This window comes from Camponotus floridanus, unplaced genomic scaffold (assembly GCF_003227725.1).
Source record: "Camponotus floridanus strain SB8 unplaced genomic scaffold, Cflo_v7.5 scaffold52, whole genome shotgun sequence".
Taxonomy (NCBI): Eukaryota; Metazoa; Arthropoda; class Insecta; order Hymenoptera; family Formicidae; genus Camponotus; species Camponotus floridanus.
This window is the reverse complement of record NW_020229681.1, coordinates 534803-551661: the sequence shown is the minus strand read 5'-3', so window position 1 is coordinate 551661 and position 16859 is coordinate 534803. Positions and strand designations below refer to the sequence as shown.

Sequence of the window (16859 nt, the reverse complement as noted above, 5' to 3'; positions counted from 1 at the left end):
CAAGACAAAATATTTTTTTTAGTAAAAAATAAATGTATACATTGTTCTCCAAAAAATATTTAAAAGGCGCTCAAAAAAATTGAAACTTACAAAAATGAAATTTTAAAAATTTTTACAAATTTCTTTCATTTTAATTAAGGAATGATCTCGCTCTTACTGATGAGTAAAATAATTTTCCGCGAAAAGTTTTAAATCAAATAAATTAATTTTGGATAATAAACAGTTCGTTGCGAGTTATATGAGATGGCCGTGACCGACAAATTTATTCATGTATACACCGTTTTATATACGAGGAGAGAAGAGAAAGAGAGAGGAAGAAGTCATAAGAGGAATGTCATTTTAGATTAGTCTGCTGTCAATATAACTAGAATGATAATTTTGAATGTAACGTGTATCATACTTGACTATCGCCTAGATAACGAGCAACCGTACCGAATAAAGGAAACTAGCGCACGATTATATCAGACCTTAGGTAATAATAATAAATGATGTCCGATGGACATTTTCATTTTTGAAGACTCCTGGGTGAATTTTATTTTTGTCGTGTCTGTGCATGCGTGCGTGCGTGCGTGCGTGCGTGAGCGCGTGTGAGCCACAAGAGAAACACATGTTATTTTATACATTGATTATATATGGAAAGATAAAACTTTGTAGATTTCGAAAGGTCACAATAACCATTTGCAAAGTTATCACTTCATTACCAGACCCGATGTTATCAATAATTCCAGTACGTAATATGTGATACAATTATGGATTATCGAATTGTTTGCGTAATTGATTTTATTATAATCACACTCGTTATATATATGTATAGATATTTTCCAGAGATAACAAAAATAATTTCAAATAATTCTTTAACAATGTATTTTGAAAAAATGAGAGGAAAATTATATATTTTTCCTTTCTTTTTCACTATTAATATTTTTATATTAGTAAATAATCAAATGAATTTAAAATCAATTATAATCTAGATTTAATTTCTTTTTAGAATTTGTGTTCAACTATTATTCTCTCTAAATGTTTATATTTCGGCGTATATAATTTATATATTTTTACATGTACGTTCGAAAGAGCTTAGTTTGCCGAGCTTTCAAGTGTTCGAGGTATCAAAATGATAAAGAGATATAGATCTAAACGTAAATTTAATCTTTTAAAAGCATATTTTACGCAATAATATCTGTGTCAATTATAACTAACTAACTACTTACGATAAGCTTATTTCGGTCATTTTTAATCTTTATTTTTTCGCGATAATAAAAGCAATTAAATTACATGTAAATCTCTATCCGTGATATCAGCTGATCGACTCCAATCACGTCGCGCGCGTGAATACGTGACTTTAATCGTCGCAGCTGTCATGGCGTCGTCGCGAGTGCCAGGATAGCCTCGACGAGAGATTTCCACGCTGTTTTTTGAGGAATACTTGGATTTTGCGACGTGACGCGATGTTGATCGCGACGTTATCCGATCATCGTTGAAAATCGCATCTGGCCGAACGGATCTGGAAATTCAAAGGTATAATTACGAAGTAACGCGAAGCAAAAATTTCGCCACGACGAAGCCCGGTCTCCTCCCCCATCCCTTTTTTCTGTCGACGCTTTATATACGGATCGTGTGTTTTAAAGAGTTGTCCGATCTGCGAATGACAGTCGGAGTCACGAGTGTGATTTGATCCCAGGAATCCGGCTTCCTCGTCGACGAAACATTCGACTGACACCGATACAATTTCCAATGTGTTCCGATTTCCGTGATATTAATGGAAAAAGATGCGAAAATGTGTCATCGGTAAGGTGCGATTTGTCTCGAAACCTTGAAGGCTAATTTGGCTCGATATTGTTATGGCAATGTTGCTAATTTATGCATTAGTGATACATATTAAGGGAACCCACAAATGCGCGCGCGCACGAAGGAAGATGTTAATTATTTGTTTATTCAATTGCCGAAGTAACGAATCTTTTCTTGTCTTAGTTTTCGAGGACCTCGAGACGAATACATTCCGTAAATTCTTTCAATTCCCGGGGTCGTTTTTAATCCGTTAATTGTTTATTTACAAGCACAATAATTAACTCATTTTCATGCAATTATATTAATTCAAAATATTTTCGTGCAATTGTATTAATTCAAAATATTTTCTTTTCCGCAGTAGTGTTTTTTTGCGAAAAGTCGGAAAATAAATATTTTTAATTTATTGAAAACATACACACCCGATGCAGTTTTTGATATATAATACTCTTCATAATACGTCAAATCATTATTTACATCGCATTTGCATCGGAAAAAACGTACTTCAGTTCGCGAACGGATAAATCACTTTCCTCCTATCATCTAACGGGTGTATCTGGAGCGTGATAGGTCTCTGCGACTCCCGACGATTGTGTAAACGACACCACAGTCGCATGGTTGCAAAGTACACAATCTCCATGAATGACAGAAAACTGAAGCCCAAAAAGAGACCGAGCAAGCCGCCCGTACTTGCTGCAAATTATGCCCGAGATTAATTATTAATTAATAAAACTTTATAATTAATAAATCGTTTTCGAGATCGGATACTTACACAGAAATTCGGTGAATCCGTAGAGCTCATTTTTTACGTATTTCGTGAATTGAGAGTCTACGAAGAACAGGTGAACTACCGCCGCATTTTCCCTACGTAAATAATTTTAGGGATTAAAATGAAATATACAAAAAAATGTATCATATGTGTGAAAATTACGTGTTTACAGGGCAAGGGCGTCTTTAAGTGTATGATTTGTGATAAGAGCGGAAATAATATATGTACAGGCGCATATACAAGGTGTCCAATATAAAAAAGAGAAACCCGTTTTATCTTAATGACTTCTGTTATTCAACTTTTTGGCAAAGAAAACATAGGAGAGATATATAATTGCTTATAAATTTCCTCCATAATCAAAATGAAGTCTGTATTTAAGTTCTAATGTGGTTTTTCGTAAAAAATAAGGAGAATCTCTTTATAAAGATTTCCGGGATACCTTGTATCTTATAAAAAACCTGTTGCACTCTTTTATTCACATTATAACGAGTACTGTTTTTTGCGATATTTTTTGTGTGAAATCAAATAATTACGTGAAATAATTTAAATTTTTCTTCACGTATTGTTTATCGATGTTGAAGGTCGACGATAATTTATTCTGCGAAAGCTCTATTCTATAATTGATCTCAAAGCAGCCAGGCCAGCAGTTGCAGCTCGGTCTGTAAAATAAATACACGAAAATTCGTGAGAGCAATCGCGCGATTTTTCTGTCTCACTAGAAAAATATACAATTTGGAGTAGAACCCACACTTCCGTAAGGTTTATCGGATTCAGATCCTCGACATAGAGCTTAATTTCCATTTTTTTTCTGGCTAGTGTAGCACACGATTCATCTTTCTTACCGCAGATCGGTGTTTTCGCTGCTTCTGTAAACAACACTATTAGTACAAAAAAATGCTAATATAGAGAAGTGTAGAAAGTACAGTATACAAAGTATGAAACAATTTTGAATACAATTGATCGTCCACTTTCTTCAATTTTTAATTCATAATATTAACATATGTATGATAATAGTTTCAACAGTATGTTTAAATTCTTGCATAAGAAAGATTTCAAAGAATCTTTTGATTATTTGATTGAGATCTAATAATAATAATATTTTAATATTATAAATTATATAATAATTTTTTAATATTATTTTATAATATTTTAATATTTTATTACACACAAAAATAATATTATTTGATAATATATTATCGAGATATTATGTAATCAACGTGACAATTACTTGGCATGTAATACTGCACGCAATGGCAGAGTTTCTGCGTATAATTCGCCTCGCACTCCAGAATGCAATTCCTCTGCGTGTATGTTCGATAGTAACGTAATTTTCGTTCGGTCGTAAAGAAGCACTTCCGCTTATTTTGCGGAATAGAGATTATCGACGGATTGGCAGTCGATATTCGTGGTCTTATAATCACTCGGGTCTCCTCACCTGGCGTGATCGAGAATGAGAAATCGGCGATTTTCGGCGTCTCCACGGGATTATGTAGCAGCATCTGTAAAATCGACCGTATCTCTTAGCATTATCATTTCATTAAGACATGTAACTGTACATTATTGTAGATTTGACTCGAGGATCAGTCGGTGCCTGAAAAAATAATCATAAATTTTGCGAATATTATTCAGAAGAAAGAAACTCCTTATTCATTAATTATTTTATAATTTTATATTTACGTTTATTAATTATTATTTTTCTAGATGCTGATTAATAATTAATAAACGTAAATATAAAATTATAAAATAATTAATGAATAAGGAGTTTCTTTTATGAATGAATTTTAATAAGAATTTTTAATATGAATTTTCGAAATTTTCGCTGGCGAAATAAAGAGGAAAATAACAGAGAGGGGGTTTTTGCAGCGCGATACCTTAAAGCCCATACCAGCGGTTGACGAACAATAATATTCACTTGCTTCCACGTCAAGGACTAAAGTCAAACCGTAAAACAGTCCAGAACCATATGGCCTCCACGGTATAACATCCGCTGGCATACTCGCGTCATATCCCTTTTCAGCATTCCAATCGACGCTGCTGGATGGATATGTTATATTCAAATCGGGCCAGTCGTGTCTAAAATATATACCATTCCCGAATCGAAAATTTGCTTCATTTTGCAACCATTACACTGAGAAAAATATCCGGTGAAAAGGTAATGAACGGATATTATACCGATCATTTTAATCGAAAAAAAAAGAAACCGGTCAGATATCCAATCAGAAAATATCGATCGGTCGGATATCTGATCAGAAAGTTCAAAATTCGAAACTTTCCGATCAGATATCCGATTAAACTGATCGGTATAATATCCGTTCGTTACCTTTTCATCGGACATTTTTCTCAGTGATAGAAATTAAATTCGCACACAATATTTTCCATTTGTATATATCAAAATTGCATAGCGCATTTATGCAAGTTTGATGTAATCGAGCCTCACTCACGGATTATAAAAGAGATGTTGCCTGGTCACCGAGTTGAAATTGCAACAAATACCCTCATCGGTCATCGTAGGATTAAAAATCTTCTCGCAATCGGTCTGATTCCCGTGCCAAAGGCAATAGTACAACATGTCCGTGCATGGCTGAGATACCTGAATAAAATAAAGAAGAATGAAAGTAAACTGAGATAAAATATTCTCAATTATTGACATAATTTCAATCATCAATAAATTTTAATCATCTTAATTTTCTTAGTAGGTCTAACTTTAACATTCCGTGTAGGAAATTATATTATGCTACGTGCATTGATCATAAACCCCAGCTTCTTGTTCCAGTCTATAGCCTCATTCTGATCATAAGTTATGTTGCTTGATTCCGAATGGCAAAAATCGTCCATCAATATTTTATCCAAATCGTCAGACCTGGTAATAAAGATCGCAAAAACGATTGCTCGCACTGATTAATTCCGATAATAATTATTTATAATAATAATTGTTGTATGTATATGATTATATTAATTATATATCAATGATAATAATTATTGATGATAATGAGTTAATGTTTTACCCGCGCGCGATCCGTATTGCTTCAGTTTTTTTGACATTGTTCATATTGCAGATTGTTATGGAAGGAAAAGGGAATTCATTAAGAGAAACCGGCTCGGGACTCAAAGAAATAATGATGGGCGATCCGTTCCACTTTTGATAGAGATAATAGATATAATATGTAGCCATTCCCAACGCAGTGATGAACGAGATTATCCAAAATAGTCTACAAAAAATGCGTTTAATATACTAGAACATTTTTCAGTCTTAGAATTTCATGTATAGTAAGTAATTTCATATAATTAATGACATATATAATTTCGATATAATACTATGTTGAAAATTGTTTCTCGGATCAATTGCTGGAAAGCTGTTTCAAATTTTACTCCCTTTGCGAAATTTTTAATTCGATTTTTAAGGGTTAATTGTCAAGATATCAATATATCATACTGTGTATTTTTTTTTAATTTTTCTATATAAATTTTACCTTTCTATGATTGACAATTCCGAGTTACCAATGTAACGCAAACCGTGAAGAGTGCTGTTCGTGCAATATTGCTTAGTAAGTTCACCGAGTTCGGTGAATAGTTGAGGCTTCTTTTTCTTCAACAATCTAACAAGAGCCATGAAAAATTAGAAAATATAGCGGGAGTTTGGTTTCAAAAAATTTGCCCTCTTACCTTTCGACTTTTTCGTTTTCCTGATCATTGCTCCTATTTGGAATTGATTCTTTAGTAAGATTCTTCGCGAGTAAGTTGTTGTGATACCTCGATCTTAGGGTGAAATCTTGCGATCGGTACATATTCTAAATATGATAACGCTTTGCTCATTTCTGTTCATTACTCGGATCTTATATTTCATATGTGTATTAATCAAATAATTTAGTGAATAAATAAAATATATTAATTGTATACTTTATTTATTCACTAAATTTTTTTTTACACAAATACAATTTCGAATAATAAAAAAGGGATTGTAAATTATTTTAATTGACAACGGTTTACTATTATCGTAAAAAAATTTGAAAGATTTTTCAGACTTTCTTAATCCTACCTTGGAATGATCACGAGCCGGAAATCCCTCCAATCGTTGGGGCGGTTTGTAAGGATTCTGCAGGTGCACAGTGTTGATAGTATTGTTAGTTTTCAGGTAATCTGGCGGTCTATCAGCGGTATTGTAATAATTATTCTCGTTTTTGACATTCGACGAATTACGATTGGAGGATTGCCTCGGCATTACATGCGGATCAAATATCTTTAGATGAGCGAAATCAGGTGTTCTATTTGAAGCGACGTGCGTTAAAATACGCGCATCGTTCCATGAATTAAAAGTCGACTTGGTCTTTTCTAGTTCCGATGATGAATTCTTCATTTCACAGACATGCTCTCCTTTACTTCATTGTGATCATATTTCATTCTTCGACAAATACTCTCATCAAGGGATGATTTTACTTTTTTGACTGCTTTATTTTAGGGTGTTCTAAACAAAATATCGGTTGCTTATATTCGCATTTCTTTTTCGATACACGAGTTAATTATCTCTTATCGCGCTATTATTCAAGAAGCTTATCCAATAGGAAAGTCTAATGTAATAAATAAGAGTATTTCTTTGTTGAAATATAATTGTTTCTCTCGATTTTTTAAATTTTTTCTCGGATTTATCAAATATTTTAACTTTTCATCGTACGATTCAAAAAGAATCACAGTTTGTGAATTCTGTCAGATAATATTGTCGCTCAGTTATATAAGAAGAGAAAAGCTCTTTCGATCCTGTCGCGACGCTTTTTCAAACCAACCCCTAAGACGGCTGACAATTGACTGAAGTGTAACAATAGCAGTCGAGCATCCTCCCAACTTTAACGATACTAGTATCGCAAGCTTTTACGTTATGCGTGTGCGCGTTCATAATCTTCCGGAGGTAAACAATATTCAACGCTATAAAAAGACAGTATGCGACACGATCTTAAACTAAATGAAAAATGTCATAGTTTTTTATTTAGCTTTTAGCCTTAGTTTTAGTGAAATATTCCTTGATGTATTTGTTTTTCTTAAAAAAGATTTCTTGATAAAATCATCATTTGTCTCTTGAATTGATTCTTGAATTTTAATTTCAAAATTTAGTATCAACTTTAGCGATTCTTAAAGAACTGTTTTTCTCGTGACATATTTCGACTGTCTACTGTTCCTTTCTTAATTAGCTGTTTAACGTTCTCCGGCAGTTTTTATTGACGTGGGAAAAAACTTACAAATGTCACTTTAAAGTACAATTATATTAGCCTAAAATGATAAAGAAGCGACATACGAGACTTATCTTAAATTTACTTATAAATATCTACTTTTTTCATCTCTGGAATAGCATATATAATTCTTAAAAATAAAACGTAAAAGTGACGCTTTTTCTCAGTCTAATTGAAGAACATATTTATGATAAGCCAATATTTTCAATGTTATGACCACGCGAATCTACTGTGCATAAATAAAATAAAAAATAAGAAGAAGCGGAGAAATCAAATATTAATCAAATATTAAATAAATATCAAATAATGGATATTTTACAGTCATTCTGATTTCTATTAATGTTAAACGATCACGCGAAACCAGCTGTTCCCCTTATTCAGCATTTGTATTCGAAAACTAATCAATGTAAATATAAAAAAAAACATAATGTTGCTATAACAATGTATATCTTTTTTTCTGTGTTATTAAAAAAACGCGCACGTGTAAAGTATGGCAATTTATTATCGCCATTATGCCATTATTGATCGCATCGAATGCGTATATCATTGATGCAAAGCAGGATAGATCGATGCAAGTATATAAAAGCGCATATGTCGCGTGATTATGAATTGTTATGCGTTTTAACGATGTGATGTTTAACGACGGAACAGGACGCTCTCTTTACTTCGTGTGTGATTACTATCCTTAAACAAAGATGATATTATCATTTAACAAAAGCGTCCATGAATAAGCCTATTTTACGTCATTTTATTATACGTAGAATTTTTTTGCAACTGAATTTTTTTATTTACACTGCCCTCAAATATATATTATTAAATTAAGATATTTTATTTTATTATTATGAGTGATTTTTTTAATTTGTAGAAAATATTTTTTAAATATCTTTTGTCATGTTTGTGTACGACAATCATACACGAATTCCCAAGTGCGTAATAAACATGAATCAGTTTATTTTACAACGTAATGCAAAACGCTATATTCGACTGCTATTATTATTTTTAAAATCCAGAGTCATCTAATTAAACTTTGTTATTATTATTGTAAACGCGATAATATTGGTGTAAGATACAATGACAGCAATAGCATAATGAAAAACCACTTTAAAATAATTTCGACATGAGTTTCGACATTTATGTATATAATAAGACGAATTGTAAAATGATCACAAACTTGTCTGCGTTTGTCGGGTGGAAATGTTTCGTGACTGTGTCTCTCTAATGGATCGTCTAAACGTAATTACAAGACAAACATTCGTGTTATCCTTATCGATGTTCAACGGCACGAGTCGCGACTGGGCGCTTGTCCGGCTGATGGTACCTTGAACAAAATACGTCCTCCTCCAAGTTCACAAGATGACAATGGCAACGATGACAATTATATCAAAATTATTGGCGTTAGGCAGCGAAAACAATTTGTCCGATGAATTTTTAGTCAATCAGCAATTTATCGTCACATTTTAATTTGTCAAAATTGATTCGATGATAATAAGATATGCGCGAATCGAATATTCGTGAGGAATTAATTAATTATTCATGTAGCTCAATATAATAAATAGCTCAATATGATAAATGAGCAATGTTTTCCACGAGGAAAATTACTAAATAATTCATCTTAATTATACGAGTTTTATAAGAGAATTTGCTATTTAACGAGATTATGCAGATATTGAGCAACACATTGCATACATAGGGAAACCTTTATGAGAATGGCAAGGTCGAATTCTTTCGAGATAACATTGTCTTTGTACAACAACGATACTAGGTCACCGCGTCGTTTGTTTTGCCCTGACAATGTCATAAACGACGATAATGATTATGCGCAAGTGACGAGAGATGTTCTTTTTAAATATACACGTGATTCTATCAACTCAATTAATAACATAGAATCCCTCGCGTGTGATATTTATGATATTTCGACAGCAATGAATTATGATATTTAATAACATTTCATTTTTTATCCATGTAATTAATAATATGTAATTAATAATTATGTCGTGTGATAAGGAAAAGAGCAATAGGTTTAGGACACCCTGTATTATATGAGTAATTTAAATATACATATATATACATATATATATACATATATTTAAATATATTTATATATATGTATATATGTATATATATATATATATATATATATATATATATTTAAATTACTCATATAATACAGAGTATATATATATATATATATATATATATATATATATATATATACACACACACACACACACACACCCTGTATTATATGAGTAATTTATATATATATATATATATATATATATATATATATATATAAAATAGTGATATATGAATATTTTTTTCTAATTTGAAGTGAAATAACAAGATAAAGTTGATACATAAATCATGATTTAGTCAGTTTATATTTTTGTGTCTATTTTTTATTAATTGCATTATTTTTATTATAGACAAAATGTCACGCAGAAACAAAAAACGAAAAACCGAGGAGGAAGAGCAAAAAATAAACGATGGGGAGCAGGATAATTTTTTCTCTGACGAGATGAGGGAGGAGATGAAAACAATGTGGGAGGTAATTGAGATTATAATTTAAAATATATTTATCAGTGAATATCATTAAGTCGTATGAAAAAAGCTTTATCTTTCACGATATTCTTTTAGATACCACAAATTTTTCACTTTCTTCATCTTACAAGAGAATCTCTCAATATACCTCAATTCTCTATATACGAAATGGAGAGGATGCTGTTGATACCGAGAGCCTCGAAACAATTAGCAAACATCATGACGTGTTTGTTAAGGTTATTATATTAAATTAAATTCGAGATTTATACAATATGATATGTAAGAAGAGGAAAAAGAGATTATATTAAACAAACGATATTTTTTTAATTGTAGTTCCCCAATTACCAAAGCAAAGCTGCGCAAGGTGCCACCGATGCCATATGAATTTTGGACCAACATTCTTACACATAAGATGGCGAGCTGGTTCAAAGTTTATCATGCAAAACACAAAGATGCGACCAAAGTACGTATTTTCGTAAATCCCCGTTGTGGATCGATAATTTTTTCTCTATAGCTTTATATCCAGTATATTCATAGCATTTTGAAAACACATACATATATATAATATACATCACAGTGACCGGAGATGTGACAAAGATTTTTAGGTTCTAGAAACCATTGGCGTCGAACCAGAATTCTGGAAGGTCTTCCCTAATGCCTCGTTACTCGATGGGAAACACTTTGAAGATCTAAGTTTTAGGCAGAGAGTCTGGCTGCTGAAAACCGTCTGTGATACAATCATGGTAAGTCCGTGATAATCTTAAAAAAGAAAAATAAAAAATCTATTAAATTAAATACTCTTAATTTTTATAGCATACTAGAAAAACAGTTCAGGAAGATATAGCAAAACAACCATGGGAAGATCAGTTTGAAACACTTTTAGGAGTCGATCGCTATGGAACGAGATACATTTACTTTCCACAATTTATCCCAAACGATCTCAGAATTTACAGGCATTGTCTGAACAATAAAATTTTGTCGACTGTCAAGGTATCTTTCTGATGCGCTACTTTTGTTAAATTATTAAAATTTAAAATTTTTTTAACAAAATAATAAAATCACATTGTGCTGCGATTTTTTTTGTACAATTTTATCTACAATAGATAACAATATATAAATGTCCATTTATTTATTAAGAATTATTTTTATCACAATTATCACATTCTTCAAAATTTCGAAAGAAAGTTTATTTCTTTTATTTTAGATTGCAGCACCAATGTCCACAGTATAATGAATAGTACTTGGTTATTCACGCTATAGAACGCTATTAAGAATTTTATTTTTGGAAATCACGATATTCATTATAATGAAAACTCGTATCTCTCTCTAATGGAGAGATGTTATTAAATATAATATTTTATATAGGCTGTATGTGTATATTTATTATAAATATATCAATTTTATAAATTATTTTATGAATTGTATATGTTACAGCCTGTTAAAATAAAAGAAGAAACGGAAACGAGCAAGTTAATCGATACGAGATTGAATAGATATAAACAAAAAAAATTGCAGTCTCACAATAACTCAGCGTGTCGCAGATCAACTAGACACAGTAATATTAACAATAAGGATTTGAATGATTACAAGGACAACAACAATAGCATCGCGGATTCGTTTATCAGCGAGGATACGAATTTGAGTAATACGAGCACGTGTACTAATAATAATAACATAAGTTTGAATACCATAAGTAGAAAACGTTGTAGGAGTTTATCGAAAATGTCCGAGGAAAGTACTCTATCAAATGCAAAATCCAGTGGCTATGATACCAATGCTTCTAGTGATAAGTCTGTCGACAATGAATCGTCGTCGATGTTCAAAGGTTTTATCAACATTCAAAATGATAATTCCGGTATAGGGATAATTAATGAAATGTTAGATGACCTAAAGTCGGAAATTGATGAAGAAAGGAGAATGAATGAACATGGGAGCAATAGTAACGAATCACCGCAAGGAAATCTTATGAAAGCGTATAAAAATACAATAGATTCTTGCGAAACTTTAACCGTTGAAAGAGATGAGAATGAGAGATCGAGCGATAATTTGTCCAATAGCTCAAAAACGGACGATGAGAAACTGAACGACATAATTAGTGCCGAGAATTCTAAGTTACCTGAGAGTGTATATGCCAAAAGTGTTTCTGCCAGTGATAATGTAAGTGATATTTCAATATTGACGTCCAAATCGGATGACGAGAAGTTGAGTGAAACGAAGACCAGTGGTAGTAATGTTAGCAATATTTTTAATGATTCACTTTGCGCATCTCCTTCCATCGATAGTGTATCATTAAGTGAAGAAGTGACTAAATGTGACTTCCATTTAGACAAAAAAGTTTCATCAACAAAAATAAGATCGAATGATTCAATTGAAAGAAGAACTTTAAGAAACAGGATACGACTACGATCTCGAAATAAAGCAGGACAGTATACTAAAGAAAGCAAAATTAAAGTGGAAAAAGATGAAATAAAGAAAAAGATGAAATTGGAAGTGGATAATAAAATTGATGAAGTAGATGAAAAAAATTTCTCTGCAAGCGAGTTAGACTTACAAGAAGATGTCGAATATGATCTAGATGATTACACAAACAATTCCAATACTGGTTATAATTTAAGAAAATCTAAGGATCCAGAAACTGATGAATATAAGAAACATTTCGACAACATGTTATCTGATCTAAGTGTTTCTGAATTTCAATTAGTAGTCGACACTGTGGAAGACTTAAGGGATCTCATTAGCAGTTTTTCAAACAATAATTTAGAAAGCAATGATAAAGTAAGTTTGATATTTTCATTTATAATATTTTACGTCTTATTTGCTAAAGAACTGACATTTACAGATAGAAGAAGTAACTCCTCTGTGTGAAGTAACATTGGTAGTGAAATTAAACGAGTTATTAAATTTCTTGGAACCAATGGAGGCAGCTTTGAAAGACACAATGCGAAAAGCAAGGGCAAAACTTCAAAGGGAATGGTCTAATTTTAAGGAAGGGTATGTATAGTAACACAATTTTTATATCTTAATGCGCGAGATAATCGGACATCATTTTTCAAAATCTCATTATCACACATTAAAAAATTTTTAAAAACGTACAACAGAAGAATATTAGAAAATATTGTCTCACTACATCTCATTTAGTTTCATTAACACACATCTGCAATGTTTCTTCTCTTCAATTAATAATGTCGCATGTATCTTTTTCCTATATATAGCTTTCATATCTTTGTAATTTAATTTTCATTATCTGGAGAATTCTCAAACTACCTGACGCCTCTTGAAATTGCTACAATCCATGTGTGATACTATGTGGTCGCTGTCCGCACACTTCTTCCAGTAATATTAATGCCTTTGTCAAGCATATATGGCAGACAAGCTGATGGTGTGTTGTAGCAATGTGGAGGATCAGGACTCATCCAGTGAGGGTGGTCTCAGCTCTAATTGGTGGGTTCTTGGATCGCAGGGCAGGGATCCACTATCAGTTCCCGGAGATGCAACGTTACAAACGTTACCGCAACTTACCTTATCCTCACTTGGCACCCAAAACGGTCAACAACAGCGACAATCAACCGAAGGCGAGAACGCGACCAAGAATTCCGCCGAGCAAAATCGCCGCGAGAGTCGGGAAGCGAATGGCAACGAACAGCGGAAAGAAAACAGCGAGAAACAATCGGATGTCGAGACGTCACCGACAAGAAGAGACCAAATTGAGGAAGGAGGAGAAAAGCGGGAACACAAACAACACGGAGAAAACGAGAATCCGTCGAACGACAAAGGTAATTTTTTTGTCATTACATTTTCCGTCCGCAATCTTGCATGTCCTTTGTATCATATCGAGAATAACGCAATACATTCTTTGAATCCTCCTTTCAGATGCAGAACAACAGACGCGACGAGTACTACGAACGCGCGGAGTTTCCTCGTACACAGAACAATTATATTCAGACGACGAGAGCGAGGAGGACGAGTTGGAGGAATGGACCGATGTTGAGGCAGTCTACGCGGCTCCCGGCGCACAGGACGATACATCCGCTTCTCACACTGCTCCAAAAGTCCGACACGCTGACGGTCAGTCGGAAGAGGAGGACTCAGACCAAGATTGGATTCTACCGGGCTCTCGCAAAAGGAAAAATAAACGTTCATGTAAGTATCGAATCTTCGAAGAAATTTAGGCAGTCTTATATTATTTTTCCATTTATTTAAAGATTTATTTATAGATTTTTTATATAGAATTTGTTTCTTATGATGGAGTTTATCTATTACTATTAATTTATTATAAAAAGATTGTCATTATTATATATTAATAGAGAAATTTAAAAATATCTGATAATCTTTCATTCTCTTGTAATATTTATATTATTTCACAGCTGCCAATCGAAGATTAAAATCGTTCCAACATAAGGTGCAAAGCATTACGGAAAAAACCGGTGATTCGCGAGGTAAACATGGTGGATCTAATATCGATGTGTCCGCAACAAACAAAGAGGATCCTAAGCAAGCAGTGTCTTCCGCGAACACAGTCTGCAAACTCGAATCTGTCAAGAGTGTGCACTCGGAACTGGATATTAAAGATGAGGGTCCAATCTATGAATCCGGTTCAAATCATTATGAACAAAACAACTATGGACCCACGAATCCACAACAGAACTATTATTACGTGATGCAACAGAATCCTGGAATTGCCGCGGGAGGGAATGTCATGCCTCCGCTAGGAACTCCGATGATGCAACAGAGTGTGATTGTTCAGGGAATCGCGTCGCCGCAGGTTCAAAGCTACTATGTGCAACCAGGTGCGCAGACGAGTTACGTGATGCAGAATCCACAGACAAATTTTCTACCTGTCGCTCAACAGCAGCCCGTCTTTCCACAGCAAGGCCCACAGATGATACCGACTCAACCATATGTTAACAGCGTGAGTTACGTACCCTATATGGTAGCTACGACTACGCAGCCTCAGGAATATATGGTTGCATCAATAACAAATCAGCAAAATTCATCGAAACCGCAGAATAGATGCAATCAGAACAATAGATACACGACGACATCGCGACAGAACTCGCAACATCCTAACGGTATGGTGATAAGAGGTAATAATGTACCTGTCAGAGACACTCAAAGAGCCACTAGCTCAAAACCTAGAGGCAACGTTTCTCAACAACGTACATCCAAGTCACGACGAAAAGCACCACAAACATCCAGTACGGAGAACAGCGGCCAGAAGACCACGTCTCTGATCGTGCTTAGCGATAGCGATGATGAGATAGAGATGATCATCACCGAAAAAACTAGCACGGAGAAAGAGTCTAGATCGGTGCAAGCTCAAAGAAATGTTAATCAATCTAAGCAGAAACCTGTAATTACTTCGGACATCACTGTCGCATCGGCGAAAGGCGTCATCCCACCTCAGATCATTCAACGAATGAATCAAGGTGGTATATCCATTACACCGATAAAAAATACACCTCCGCCACCAACGACGAACGGCAATACGCAATTAGTGGTAGTCGTGAACGAGACCGGAAGCCACTACGCCCTTGCATTACCCAATGGCAGCAAGCTTATACTTACTCCAGAACAGGTAGCGCAAATTAGAGCTTCGAATGGAGGAAAACTGATCTTGTAAAACATGTGTAATAATATTATATATAGCAATTACTGATCAACCTGGACTACATATGTATCGTACATATTTTGGTCCTGTTTTCCGATTCAATCCGTAATTGAAGGTAAAATGTGATACACGTGTGAATCGATAGCTTTGCTTTTCAAGTACACTTTTCATATTAGGATTGCGAACCAGAGAGTATTCTGATTTGAATATTCTCCGAATATATTTATGCTGATTTATAAAGTAAATTTCTACAGATGAGATATTCTTTGTTACGTGATGTACAATTTTAATATTGTTTTTTAGTTTTATTCTCTCTCGCGCTGTGTATACAATACATATATATGTGTCGGGAAAATTCGTATTCAACTGTAATAATGCTATCTTACGATAAATAGTTGGTGGGAAAAATATTATATCTTTAGACATTAATTCTCAAAGTTTTACAAAAGGAACAGCGAATAAACTAATTATGCGCTATATTTCCTAGAAAAAATGACTCTGCAGCACGTAAATAATAATTGATTTTTACACGTAGAATAAACTCATCCAAATAGTAACAAGTTACTATTACACACATCGAATGTGAAGAATTAGCATTAGCTATTGTTCTTTGCACATTTAATATCATATTAAAAATTAATATTTTAAATTAAGATGTTAATTAGAGATTTTAATCCAGATATCTATATAGTCTTTTGTTTAATTTTTATGTTCAATTTATACATACATTTAAAATTATATACATATAGTGCTATATATATAATTAGTATAATTTGTTTAAATTGGAAAAATACTTTTTTTTTAAGTATCGTCCTAAATATACATATACATATATATTATTGTCACAATACACTATCGAATATTAGATATCATATTTCGTTTATTGATTGCAGTAAACAATGTACAATATAATGAATAATATATCTCTTTAAATATATTA

General features: G+C 33.1%; 2 protein-coding genes across 4 annotated transcripts; one reads left to right on the top strand and one right to left on the bottom strand.

The window, feature by feature from the left end:
- The first annotated feature begins 1271 nt into the window (after positions 1-1271).
- On the top strand, positions 1272-16594 carry LOC105259491 (putative uncharacterized protein DDB_G0282133). The gene is made up of 11 exons (XM_011271464.3): positions 1272-1515; positions 10197-10318; positions 10408-10547; positions 10645-10774; positions 10917-11054; positions 11125-11301; positions 11746-13086; positions 13151-13302; positions 13702-14084; positions 14182-14451; positions 14676-16594. The coding sequence occupies exons 2-11, from the start codon at positions 10202-10204 to the stop codon at positions 15929-15931; spliced, it is 4104 nt and encodes a 1367-aa protein (XP_011269766.1). The 5' UTR covers positions 1272-1515; positions 10197-10201; the 3' UTR covers positions 15932-16594.
- Positions 2208-7164, bottom strand: LOC105259490 (pickpocket protein 28). 3 transcript variants are annotated; one of them, XM_011271460.3, is made up of 12 exons: positions 6588-7164; positions 6215-6339; positions 6022-6147; positions 5557-5760; positions 5294-5411; positions 4993-5141; positions 4423-4624; positions 3780-4050; positions 3300-3429; positions 3085-3210; positions 2555-2646; positions 2208-2475 (listed from the first exon to the last, which is right to left on the bottom strand). In XM_011271460.3, exons 1-12 carry the CDS (start codon positions 6903-6905, stop codon positions 2288-2290), a joined length of 2049 nt encoding a protein of 682 aa, XP_011269762.1. In that variant the 5' UTR covers positions 6906-7164; the 3' UTR covers positions 2208-2287. The 3 variants fall into 3 exon arrangements, with proteins under 3 accessions (XP_011269762.1, XP_011269764.1, XP_011269765.1); XM_011271462.3 differs by having other exon boundaries at positions 3300-3417; positions 6588-7163; XM_011271463.3 differs by lacking the exons at positions 2208-2475; positions 2555-2646 and having other exon boundaries at positions 3122-3210; positions 3302-3429.
- Positions 16595-16859: the final 265 nt, after the last annotated feature.